This window comes from Heterodontus francisci, chromosome 8 (genome assembly GCF_036365525.1).
Source record: "Heterodontus francisci isolate sHetFra1 chromosome 8, sHetFra1.hap1, whole genome shotgun sequence".
NCBI classification, from domain to species: Eukaryota; Metazoa; Chordata; class Chondrichthyes; order Heterodontiformes; family Heterodontidae; genus Heterodontus; species Heterodontus francisci.
In genome coordinates, this window is record NC_090378.1 from 22684278 (window position 1) to 22696828 (window position 12551).

At 45.5% G+C, this 12551-nt stretch overlaps 1 protein-coding gene across 5 annotated transcripts in view; it reads right to left on the minus strand.

Moving 5' to 3' along the window:
* Positions 1-12551, minus strand: part of glmna (glomulin, FKBP associated protein a) — a 63380-nt gene that overhangs the window by 3382 nt on the left and 47447 nt on the right. For all 5 annotated transcript variants that reach the window (XM_068036782.1, XM_068036780.1, XM_068036783.1 and 2 more), the window contains 5 exons: positions 7038-7122; positions 5014-5123; positions 3895-3958; positions 482-608; positions 22-104 (listed from right to left, as the gene is read on the minus strand). In XM_068036782.1, coding sequence (XP_067892883.1) covers positions 22-104; positions 482-608; positions 3895-3958; positions 5014-5123; positions 7038-7122 — 469 coding nt within the window. The remainder of the gene's footprint in view (positions 1-21; positions 105-481; positions 609-3894; positions 3959-5013; positions 5124-7037; positions 7123-12551) is intronic.

The following is a 12551-nucleotide window of genomic DNA, read 5'->3' on the forward strand; positions in this document are numbered from 1 at the left end:
TTCAAGAAGCAAGATGCTTACCTCCAACTGCATAGCAGTAGTCATTTTTGGTAACTTTTTACCACCAACTGTCAAGGAAGACCGTGTTTCACGATCAGAAACATCTGTAATCATTAAAGTAAAATGGAATAACTTGCCTTTCACTTTCCTGCACAGTTATTTGCTTCCATAAAATCCTCCTTTTGATAGAAAGATTAAATGAGCCTAACTATGCTTTGCTACAACTTCCAGCACATCCTTCAACCTGTATGTAATTGGTCAAAAATTTTGGAATTCTGCTCAATTCCTACAGGAGGAAAGTTTTTGTAGAACCAGCAAATTGGCTAGTCTTACCACGCTGGGAGTGCACTTCACTGTGCTTTTGGGTGTTGTCACGTCAAATAAGATAGTAGAGAAATGTATGATCTCTAATCCAAGCTAATAAGTGACAGACATGAAACACTTTGGTTATGGCAATACAGTTAATGTTCGAAGAACAAACCTTTGATTTTCCGGTTCTCCCTTTTGGCTCTGATCTCTGCTTCATAATGAGCCTTTGACATATTCAAACCAGTGCGCAGTGGTTTCAGGAAGCTTTCAATCCAGAAAAGATCAGTCCATATGCCAGTCTGTAAAAGATAAAAAAATCAAGAATTTCATCCATTATAGAGACATTAAATTCAATTATAAAATGTTTATTCCTTTTATTTTTAAATACTAGAGTCTAGAAATTCTGCTTAGCTGTTTTAAGTTCAGCAAGGTAGAACTTCCACCTGTCAATCTGTCCCGCGACGACAATGTCCCAAATCCCAAGATCATTTGCCTAAAAGATGTGGGCAACATTGTCATTTATGGCACTTCCAAGGCATTCACCCAGCAGAAATGCACCTTGCTATTCTTGATTTACAGTGTTCCAAACGGCAATTTTCATTGGGAAATGGAACTGTGGGCCTTGCCTACAGCACCTATACAACATCCTACAGGCTTACATTATATGGATTTTTTGTTGGTAAAGATATTGAGATATGGAGCCTATGTGGGTAAATGGAGTTGAGATACATATCAGTTATGATCTAATTGAATGGCAGTGCAAGCTCGGGGCTAAATGGCCCACTCTTTTTTCCTATGTTCCTTCTTTCTATTAGCTGCATGCTAGGCTAAACTGGAGGGCTTCTGGCAGAGACTCTAATCTCACCAGCCCTGCCACTTACAATGCGATGACGGCAGGGTCAGGTGCGCAGAAGTGCCCACTCTCCCACTAAGCATTATAGAAGGTGGTTAGAAAGCATGGGATAGCCAGCAAAATCAGTTCAAATGCAAATTCCTCCCCCCTTCCTCCAGCCCCTGTCTAGATTTGGTCTCCTACGACTATGCTAACATTAAGCCGGATGATACACTGTTTTATTTTATTTTTTATTCGTTCAGGGGATGCGGGCAGCGCTGGCAAGGCCAGCATTTATTGTCCATCCCTAATTGCCCTTGAGAAGGTGGTGGTGAGCTGCCGCCTTGAACTGCTGCAGTCCATGTGGGGTAGGCACACCAACAGTGCAGTTAGGAAGGGAGTTCCAGGATTTTGACCCAGCGACAGTGAAGGAACGGCAATATAGTTCCAAGTCAGGATGGTGTGTGGCTTGGAGGGGAACTTGCAGATGGCGGTGTTCCCATGCATCTGCTGCGCTTGTCCTTCTAGGTGGTGGAGGTCACGGGTTTGGAAGGTGCTGTCTAAGGAGCCTTGGTGTGTTGCTGCAGTGCATCTTGTATTTGGTTGCCACTGTGCGTCAGTGGTGGAGGCAGTGAATGTTTGTGGATAGGATGCCAATCAAGCAGGCTGCTTTGTCCTGGATGGTGTCGAGCTTCTTGATTGTTGGAGCTGCACCCATCCAGGCAAGTGGAGAGTATTCCATCACACTCTTGACTTTTGCCTTGTAGATGGGGGTCAGGCTTTGGGGAGTCAGGAAGTGAGTTACTCGCCGCAGGATTCCTAGCCTCTGACCTGCTCTTGTAGCCACGGTATTTATATGGCTACTCCAGTTCAGTTTCTGGTCAATGGTAACCCCTAGGATTGACAATAGGGGATTCAGCGATTGTAATGCCGTTGAACATCAAGGGGAGATGGTTAGATTCTCTCTTGTTGGAGATGGTCATTGCCTGGCACTTGTGTGGCACGAATGTTACTTGCCACTTATCAGCCCAAGCCTGAATATTGTCCAGGTCTTGCTGCATTTCTACACAGGCTGCTTCAGCATGTGAGAAGTCGTGAATGGTGCTAAACATTGTGCAATCATCAGCAAACATCCCCATTTCTGACTTTATGATTGAAGGAAGGTCATTGATGAAGCAGCTGAAGATGGTTGAGCCTAGGACACTGAGAAACTCCTGCAGTGATGTCCTGGAGCGGAGATGATTGACCTTCAACAACCACAACCATCTTCCTTTGCACTAGGTATGACTCAAACCAGCAGAGAGTTTTCCCCCTGAATCCCATTGACTTCAGTTTTGCTAGGGCTCCTTGATGCCATACTCGGTCAAATGCTGCCTTGATGTCAAGGGCAGTCTCTCTCACATCAACTCTTTTGTCCATGATTGAACCAAGGCTGTAATGAGATCAGGAGCTGAGTGGCCCTGGCGGAACCCAAACTGAGCATCACTGAGCAGGTTATTGCTAAACAGGTGCCGCTTGATGGCACTGTTGGTGACACCTTCTGTTTTATGTGCGTTACATTATATAAGATTTTACCAATCATCACCTTCTGCCTTTAAGGCCACAAAATCTAATTGTTTGGTCAGGGCCCCTTGCAGATTGGAAAGTATGGGTTCAGTGTTAACTCCCTCATGATGGGCAGAGGAGGCTTGGCTGGGGGCATGGTAACAATTAAAATAATTGGGGAATGCACCCCACTATGTGCCTGCCGCCATTTTTATTGCAGGGGTTTGCACGGTATGTATGTTTAGTTTAGTTTAGAGATACAGCACTGAAACAGGCCTTTCGGCCCACCGAGTCTGTGCCGACCATCAACCACCCACTTATACTAATCCTACACTAATCCCATATTCCGACCACATCCCCACCTGTCCCTATATTTCCCTATACTAGGGTCAATTTATTATGGCCAATTAACCTGTCAACCTGCAAGTCTTTGGCATGTGGGAGGAAACCGGAGCACCCGGAGGAAACCCACGCAGACACAGGGAGAACTTGCAAACTCCACACAGGCAGTACCCAGAATTGAACCTGGGTCGCTGGAGCTGTGAGGCTGCGGTGCTAACCACTGCGCCACTGTGCCGCCCCTCATGTGCCTCATTTTGGAGAGGCAGGACACAATTTAAATCAGGCTTCCACAGCGAAGTTGGGACCTATATTAATTTAACAGCTGCCGGCCGGGGGGGAAATGCTAGCAGCTAAATGAAAACAGAAACATTCAGCTTCAGAAAGCAAGTGCTTTCTGAGCACTCCTTCTGGGCCAGGAGGAGCAGGAATGCTCACTCCACCCAGCCCTCAAGCAAACCTTTGGCCTCCCTTCTGCCGATTGAGGCCTATTTTTGCTGCCGGGATCAGCGACACCCTGCTCCCTTCAATCCCAATCCCTGATCTTTCCTCCCAGTTGCTGGGCAGCAACCCCTCTCCCAGCCCTGATCTTTCCCAATTGCCAGGAACCACCTGATGCTGGTCTTCCTACCGGCAAGTCTGGCCGGCTGTTAAGTGGGAAGCAGATAGAGAAAGTGATAACCTTCTACCTCCCCAGGCTTTTCAGGTTTCTACTTGTTAGTGTACTCTCCCACCCCATCCCTGTAAATATTGGGGCCAATATGTCAGTTTATGGTACAGGTCAGTAGCACTCAACATCAAAACTAAGCAAAGTCATGCACAAAAATTACATAAATATGCACGACTTGCTTCTTGATCAAAATACTCACTTGATTCTCCCACTCATTATCCCTGATCACAAGGTACCTCAAAAGATTCAGTGATGCCATGATCCTAATACAAGAAGAAACAATAAAAACTGAAATGCTTTGCTTGTCAGTTCCCAGTTTTAAAACCTTTACCTCTGTTGGCAATCAAGGAGTTCTTTCTTTATCATAAAGAACCAAAAAAATTACATTCTTATCTTACATACTTGAAAATCAAGGAGTTGGGCTCTTCCAACAGTTCAATAAGTTTCCAGTAAGTAGTTAAGTAATAAAAACCAGGACAATTCCTGGTCTGACCCCTGGTATGACAAGTTAACTGGTCACAGTCAGACCTATGATAGGAGTCCAACAATCAGTACTCCTGGACTACAGACAGGAAATATCAGCCAGGATCTCTGCTTCTGCTCATTTGGGACACCTCCTGGAAGTATCCATTATGAGGAAAGTGCTAAGTTTTGATCTGATGGTTCCCCAAGAATAGCCAATTGATACTACCAAGGTTCAAACTTGAAGAATGATAACTTGGGTAAGGTATAGGAGAGAATTCTGTGGAATCATCAAACAGCAGTTAAAAATAGGGTGTGGGGTGAGAGAAGAAGGCAGCATAACAATGGATATTGAGAAGCAACATTCCCTCTAATTTTTTGTGGGAGTGTGTGGGTGATTTGTTTAAGTGCGTGGGCCCTTTAAATGTTTTTGCACGGCCGCACACGCGGTAATTTCAAGAACTGACTTTTGCGCAGGGACTTTCGGGTTGCAATGCGGCCAGACAGCTTAGAGGGAACGTTGTTGATATATACAGGAATTTCTTACCTATTTAGCAGCACAGCACACATCTTACTTGCCCTTTGAGGTGATGCTGCACCAATGCCAGTGGGTAATCAAGCTGCTTCCAAGTCATGCCTGATACAGCTGTCAGCCAGGTGTTATAACAGCAATTCTGTGACTCTTCCAGCTTGGAGTCAAGCACCTGGTGTACTAAGCCTGTTTCCTGTGACCAAGCACAGAATGAGGATTCGGCCTAGGAAATCACAGGTTGAGCCTGGATTTTGGCAAAGCACACTGGTACACTAACCAAGTGCTATTTGTTTATTTTACTAAATCAAATGTATTGAAACTTACCTGTCTGTGTTTTGAAGCAAGTCTGTTTCTGCTCCTTCAGGAAGTGAAAGGACTGAATGAAGAAGAGGGATCAATTGTGAGCCTGAGAACCACACATTTTTATTGCCAGGCTGAAAGCAAAAGAAAGTTTAAGTTTACAAAGAAGCAGACTTTTAAAAGTGGGTGGGAAGAGGGAAGAAGGCAAATATTTAGAAATCTACAGTAAGCATTAGGTTACACTTTAGTGTAACTATTAGTTGGTTAAAAAAATGGCATTCCATCTGCAGCATTTAACTTAAACTTAACTGTTTAAATGGTTGGTTATAAAGATGTTGTCATTAAGGCAAAGCAATGCAAGATGGGCTGCTTCAGTAGGTCCTGCTATCAACAGCAAATCCCAGAAGTCACAAAGTTAGTTGCAGTTACACTGCTATTGTGTTGCTGTGAAATAGAGAAACTGCTCTGCGGCAATACAAAGTCTGCAGTATGAAGGCTAAATGTAAATGCATACTCCATAATAACAGAAGACACACTTGTATTGGCCAGATTTTGCAGTTTTAATGAGGATGTAACTGTCATTATAACTGTGAAAGTGACAGTAACTTCTGAGGTCTGCATATGCGCAGTTAAATATGGAAGACTGTAAGTTGCTGTCAGTGTTTTCCTGCTCCTCCACAGGGTGTGCTGTTAAGCACCCGCAGAAATAGAAATATTTAGAAATCACTTGAACTGACATGAACGTCTGCTTTTTGCGCTCTAATCTCGCTGTAAAATCCACCAAGAAGTTATGCCTTGTTGAATGAGGTGTAACTGTTTTGTTAATGGTGTACTAATTCATAATTACCACTGAACAACCTCTCTGGCATGAAAAGCTAATTTTATATTTGTGGAATATCGAATTTCTCCATTTTGACCTTCTTAACATAATAAAAAATATTTGTTTATGATATTTCTGTTTCTACCTTAATCCCATGTGTGTGTCCCAATTTTTATTTTGCTCCCTGAAAAATTATGAAAAAGTGAGGGATAATCAGTGTACTTTACTTCCTGGTTTGCTGGCTGTGAGAATACTTTGATGTGATTGGCTGCTTAGCCTGCTTGATGACATCACTGTTGCTAGATGCCTGGAGATCCCATTGACTTGACACCAGAATCAAACTAACATCAGGAATGGGGAAATCCAAGCCACAGAGATCGCTAGATCTTTGAGGGAAGCCTTCTTCGAGGTTAGCGGCAAGTGCCATCACTTTACCACTGACCACAGAATCCGGGCCATTGTCTCCATAAAAGCACAGTAAAAGTTTAAAAAATTGTACTTAAAAATTTATTTCCAATTTGACTGAGTGAGATTTTTTGAAATTAATGATTTAACAGAAGAGATGTGTTTTAGACAGATCATAATTACATCCACTGTTTTATTTTACTGTTCTATTTACGTGTACTGCAGTATGTACCTTGTATTGTACCATGTACCTGACCTCTCTGAAAAATAATTCCTTTGCTTGTACTTCACACATTAGGACTGGCAAACTGACCTATTGTTAGTGACATTGCAGCACTTTCCAAACATGCGCGGAGGTTAAAGGCTTGCTCGGGTATAAAATTGAAAGCTGACCCGGGTCTGACCCGACCACAGCCAACCCGAACCCGACCCAGGCCCGAGTCCTTTAATTTTCTTAGCACCCGACCTGACCCGAATATCACAATAAATTTAATGATATCAAACATGTTATTGTGCTCTACCTTGTCTAAATGGTAATACTTGTGATCCTGTTCATTCGTTCCAGCAGCAGGCTATTCCTGCAGATGGAGTTGTGGGAAACATGGGTGAGCCTGATCCCATGAGTTCCCGGAAGCAGCACTGTCCAGCTCGACCTGACCCGAGCCCGAATGCTGGACTCAGAATATTGACCCGACCTGACCCGAATCCGACATATGTAGTCGGGTCTAGTCAGGTTCGGGTCAGGTAGCCAAGCTTTAGCGGAGGTATGTCTCTATATGAGCACAGGAAAACTTAATAATTCTATGCTTAGTAACATGCTTACCTTCAATGCTAGATCAATCTGATTTTTAATATTTTGTATAATGTAACCTTGTACCCCAGCATGATGGCTAGTTTTTAACAAGCACCTAAAGAAATAAAAATATAAAATAGTTCCAGTCACATGAAACTAATGTTCCTCATTTATTTCTTCCACTATTTAGCACACATTGTGGTATGGCTTTAAAAGTGACCCACATTTGTGGTTGTATTATACCGACACAACAGCAAAGTTAACAAAGCTACCATAAACAGATGCAACAAGTCAGAATAATTGCAGAGTTAAAAATGTTCCTTACCATAACAATGAGCCTAACACAATTTTTGTGTAAATCCCTTAGTCTGTAATTATATTTCAATAACTTTAAGACTGTTGAAAATGTAGGCCGGGATTTTAAAGGCCCCCTGAGGTGAGAGAGCATGAAGAATCGTGACAGGTTGCGGGGGTGGAGGTGTTGGGGACGGCAGGCCTGTCACCTCATTTAAAGTCTTTAAAGGGACAGGGATTCGGCCTCCTAAAACTTTGATTAAAAAAAGACCGGAGGATTTCTCCTGCGGGGGTGGGGGGGGATTCTCACAGCCTTTTTGGCCCAGCGCTTGGGACCCCTGCCTCCAGCACAAAATCCAGCCCGTAGAATGTGAAATACAGCAGGCAAGTCCTGAGTTACACAATGAGCTGTACCGGTTATGAATTACATACACTTTGCTTGCCCTAAAACTCTTTTTAATGTTAAGATAGAATGCGGGAAGAGAATCCACTTTCTCGTAACATGAAAGATTCTACAATGAGCTTATAAAGCATTCGGTGGATCCAGTAGCCTAAACCCAGCTTTCCATCACAGTGGACACACCACAGCGAGGCTGTCCACCAGGAACCTGCTTTACATTGCTTGGCTTTAGTGCGATCCAGTGTCAGATTAGCATTTGACACTGGAGAGATATGGTCATTTTCACATCAATCCATTTCTGAAACTGCTTTGCATCCATGTGAAAGTTGCAGCCTCAGTAAAATTACTGGCATGAATTGCATATTCCTCTCTTTGTGCAACTGTCAAGTGTGATCTATTTGCGATGGAAAAAGCCACTTTATTTTGTTTAAATCCATTTGTTAGCAGTTCCAGTATAATTTTGTACAAAAAGAATTTGGGATTGCAAAAGAAAATCTTACAGAAACAGTACTTTAAAAAAAAGGAAAATGCCCATTGAATATTACTGAGTAACTTAGTGATTTTAAAACACATCCAGAATGCCATTTGATAGCAATGAATTAAAATCAACAGAAAAAAAGTACCTCTGATAACAGTACTTCCAATAAAACAATCAATATCCAAGTCAAGTCTCTAAGGGATCACTATTTGGTCACTATACTATAGGAAGGATGTGAAAGCACTGCAGAGGGTGCAGAGGAGATTCACCAGGATGTTGCCTGGGCTGGAGCATTTCAGCTATTAAGAGAGACTGAAAAGACTAGAGTTGTTTTCCTTAGAGCAGAGAAGGCTGAGGGGAGATATGATTGAGGTATATAAAATTATGAAGGGCATTGATAGGTTAGATAGGGAGAAACTTTTTCCCTTAGCGGAGGGGTCAATAACCAGGGGGCATAGATTTAAGGTAAGGTGCAGGAAGTTTAGAGTGCATTTGAGGAAAACTTTTTTCATCCAGAGGGTGGTTGGAATCTGGAATGCACTGCCTGAAGAGGTGGTAGAGGCAGGAACCCTCACAACCTTTAATAAGTATTTAGCTGAGCACTTGAAACGCCATAGCATACAAGGCTACGAGCCAAGTACTGGAAAATGGGATTAGAATAGTTAGCTGCTTGATGGCCGGCACAGACATGATGGGCCGAAGGGCCCATTTCTGTGCTGTATAACTCTATAACTCTAATATGAATGCAGGGCAAGCAACAATCTAAAACCCTTTGACCCCTTGCATCACATGATTATTAGTTAGATTGCATAATTAAATCAAAGGAGAAGTTGTAATTACAAAGCAGTAACTGCACAACATGTATAAAGAGCTTTATTGAAATAACTCAAAGATCATAATTGTATAAAATGCAAAAAAAAAGTTCCAAGGGGCTGAATTTTCGTGTTGGGGTTGGAAACCGAAGTCGGGACTGCTTCTGGGTCCTGAACCGGTCCCCAGGAGAAACAGATTAAACTCACGATTTTCACGGGGGTGACCCCTTAACTGATATGGTGATGGGTTTGCCGTCCAATTGGAGGCCGTGGAGGCGGTCAGTGGAAATGCTCAATTTAAACTCACCACGGCTGCCATTACTGAGACTACCATTTGACAGAAGGAAGACAGCCGCAGAATTTGTCAAAGCCTTAGACAGCACTGGAGTGGAACCAGATGTCGCAGGATAGCCGGAGGCCTGCCACCCGGGGCAGGGCTGCTTCTACATTCTCAAATGCAGACCTGGATGTCATGCTCGAGGCCATGAGAGAGAGGAGGGAGGCCCTCTTACCCGAGGGTAGCCAGACCAAGGAGGTATGAGTGGAGATGGCAGCCTCAGGGGGCGCTGCAGTGTGCTGAGAAGGACATGGATCCAGTCTCAGAAGAGATTCAATGACCTCATACACTCTGGCAAGGTGAATAGAACCCCCAACCCTCATGACAGGCCTCTGGGTATTCACCCTCCAGCAGACACACCACCCGAGGATCCTCAGGGCTCATACTGCTCCTGAACATGGAAGGGGTATGGGCCCATGGCACTTCATCACCCCTCAGAATGGCTCACAACCATAGTGCTGCTGAGGACCTGTAACCACTGAGACATGCAACTTCTAATGAATAGCAGCACATGACATTTGCTCTGATTTGTCCTTGCAGAAGAAATGGGCACATTATGCCTGAGAGAGGGCCCAGACAGGAGAGGGGTGCCATTTTTCCACTGCATTACGCTAATGGAGGAGGCAATGATGGAGATAGCCCAGATAGCGGATGAGGAGGAAGTCAGCCCTGGAAAGATGGCGGAGCTGGTCATTACAGAGGGAAATGTGGTCATTAGAGAGGTGCAGTGCACTCCACTCTGTCCGATAGCATGTCGTTGGTAGCCTCAGCACTGCAGAGGCTTGTACTCTTCTAGGCTAGCTCTTATGATTTCTTCTTGTCTCCCACAAGTGCAGATGTCCAACCCAGGGCACCCACTCCTCCCTCCATGGGCCCAGAGCAGTTAGAAGCTGATGAAGAAGCACCTTGACACATTACAAGTGCACTGTCCACAAGCACAGATACACTCACCTCAATGAGTCCTTGCACGTGGTTAGAAAGGGTTGCACTGGGTGAAGATCCCAGCACAAGCGGGCAACAGAAGATGCTAGAGGCAGCGGTGGTCAGTTCCCCATGGAGGAAGGAGGACAGACACAGCCTTGCTCAGCTGGGCACAGATGCGGAGCCTCAGGAGTCACAAGAGTGGAGGCTCTACCTTAACAACAGCAGCAGGAGATGTGCTCCCTCATTTCGGAGTTTCCTGAGGCAGTGCGGGATCTTGGGCAGAGGTTGGAGGAGTCCATCCAGCTCATATGCACCACAATGGTTCAGGGCTACGAGCACAAGAGCTCCTCCATTGATAGAGTGGTCAACATCTTGGAGAGCCACACGCAGCACACTCAGAGTTCATGCAGGAACTGCGCACTGATGTCCACAGAATGCATGAGACACTGTGTATTTTGGACCAATCAGTGAAACTCAGATCTTTGGAGGGGATGCCAGTTGTGCCGCAACTGATGCTCTCCTCCAGGCATCAGAGCACCCAGCAAGGACTGAAGATGTCATGAAGGAGGATGAGGGTGCCACACCTCACGAGGCAGCCTCATTGTCCCCCTTGGCCCCTCTGACTGAGCGACCATCTGTGTAGCAGGGCCCAGTGACGAAGGCTGCCCCCACAATTATGCAGGTGCAGCAGCCTCTGGAGATGCCCCATGGGCACCTCCACGACAAGGACGACCGCTACATGTATCTCAGCCGCAAACTAAGATGAGTGAGCAGGCTTCCTCCACCTCCTCGAAGGCCACGAGGAGCACAGCATAGGAGTGGCCGAGTATCGCACGGAGCAGTGAGTGGGTCACCAGGGTGTCTTCGTACTTTCTCTGTCTACTGTTTTCCCTCCTTTGCACTGTATAAATGATGACACTTTAAGCCACATGTCTGGGACTCCTTTTATTGCTGGTGTTACAGGAAAAGTGGTAATGACATGGTGAGGGAAATAACGGGTTACTCCACGGTGAGAGCAAAGCTTCTGGGCAGATGTGCTTCCTTCATTGGCAGTAGGTGATTAGATGTTACAGGCTGCGTCTTGTGTGGATGTGTTAGCACAGGAACCTCAGACTCAACTCCATGCTGTACCCTTCACCCTGGGTCAGAGGGACTCGGGTGAAATGCTCCTGAATCAATTGAGCCCTGACATTCATGGCACCCTGAAGAGACATTTGCATCCTGCACCGTGCCCGGCTACCCTTTTGTGCAGCCGAGCACCTCTCTGTTCAGCATCCTCTCCCTCCTCCTCTCTCACCTGCTGCTCCTGTTCTTCTCTCAATGAGCTACCTGTTTCCAGGGCCTCACCATCCTCAAGGTCCACACCTCTTTGGAGGGTCATGTTATGGAGAACACACTAGGCCACCACATTGACCAAGTCATGTGTCGGAAGGTACTGCAGGACGCCATCCGATCGATCCAGGCACCGGATCAATAGCTGTCTTTGTGAGCAGGTGGCATTATTTGTATCTCCTCTGTGCCTCTGTCTGGGGCTCCTGTAGAGAGGTCAGTAGCCATTCTTTTGTATTGTTCGTAGGATCTGGGTGTCACTGGCTAAGCCAGCATTTATTACCCATTCCTAATTGCCCTTGAAAGGGTGGTGGTGAGCTTATGATGGAGGGAAGGTCATTGATGACACAGCTGAAGCTGGTTGGGCCTAGGACACTACCCTGAGGAACTCCCGCAGTAATGTTCTGGGACTGAGATGATTGACTGCCAATAACTACAACCATCTTCCTTTGTGTTAGGTATGACTCCAACCAGCGGAATGTCCCCGTCCCCCCGTCCCCCCCCAGTCAAATGCTGCCTTGCTGTCAAGGGCAGTCACTCTCACCTCACCTCTGGAGGTCAGCTCCTTTGTCCATGTTTGAACCAAGGCTGTAATGAGGTCAGGAGCTGAGTGGCCCTGGCGGAACCCAAACCGAGTGCCACTGAGCATGTTATTGCTGAGCAAGTGCCGTTTGATAGCACTGTCGATGACACCTTCCATCACTTTACTGATGATCGAGAGTAGACTGATGGAGCGGTAACTGGCTGGGTTGGATTTGTCCTGCTTTTTGTGTACAGGACATACCTAGAAAATTTTCCACATTGCCAGGTAGATGCCTGTGTTGTAGCTGTACTGGAACAACTTGGCTAGGGCCGCGGCTAGTTCTGGAGCACATGTCTTCAGTACTATTGCCGAAATGTTGTCAGGGCCCATAGCCTCTGCAGTATCCAGTGCCTTCAGGTGCTTCTTGCTATCACGTGGAGTGAATCA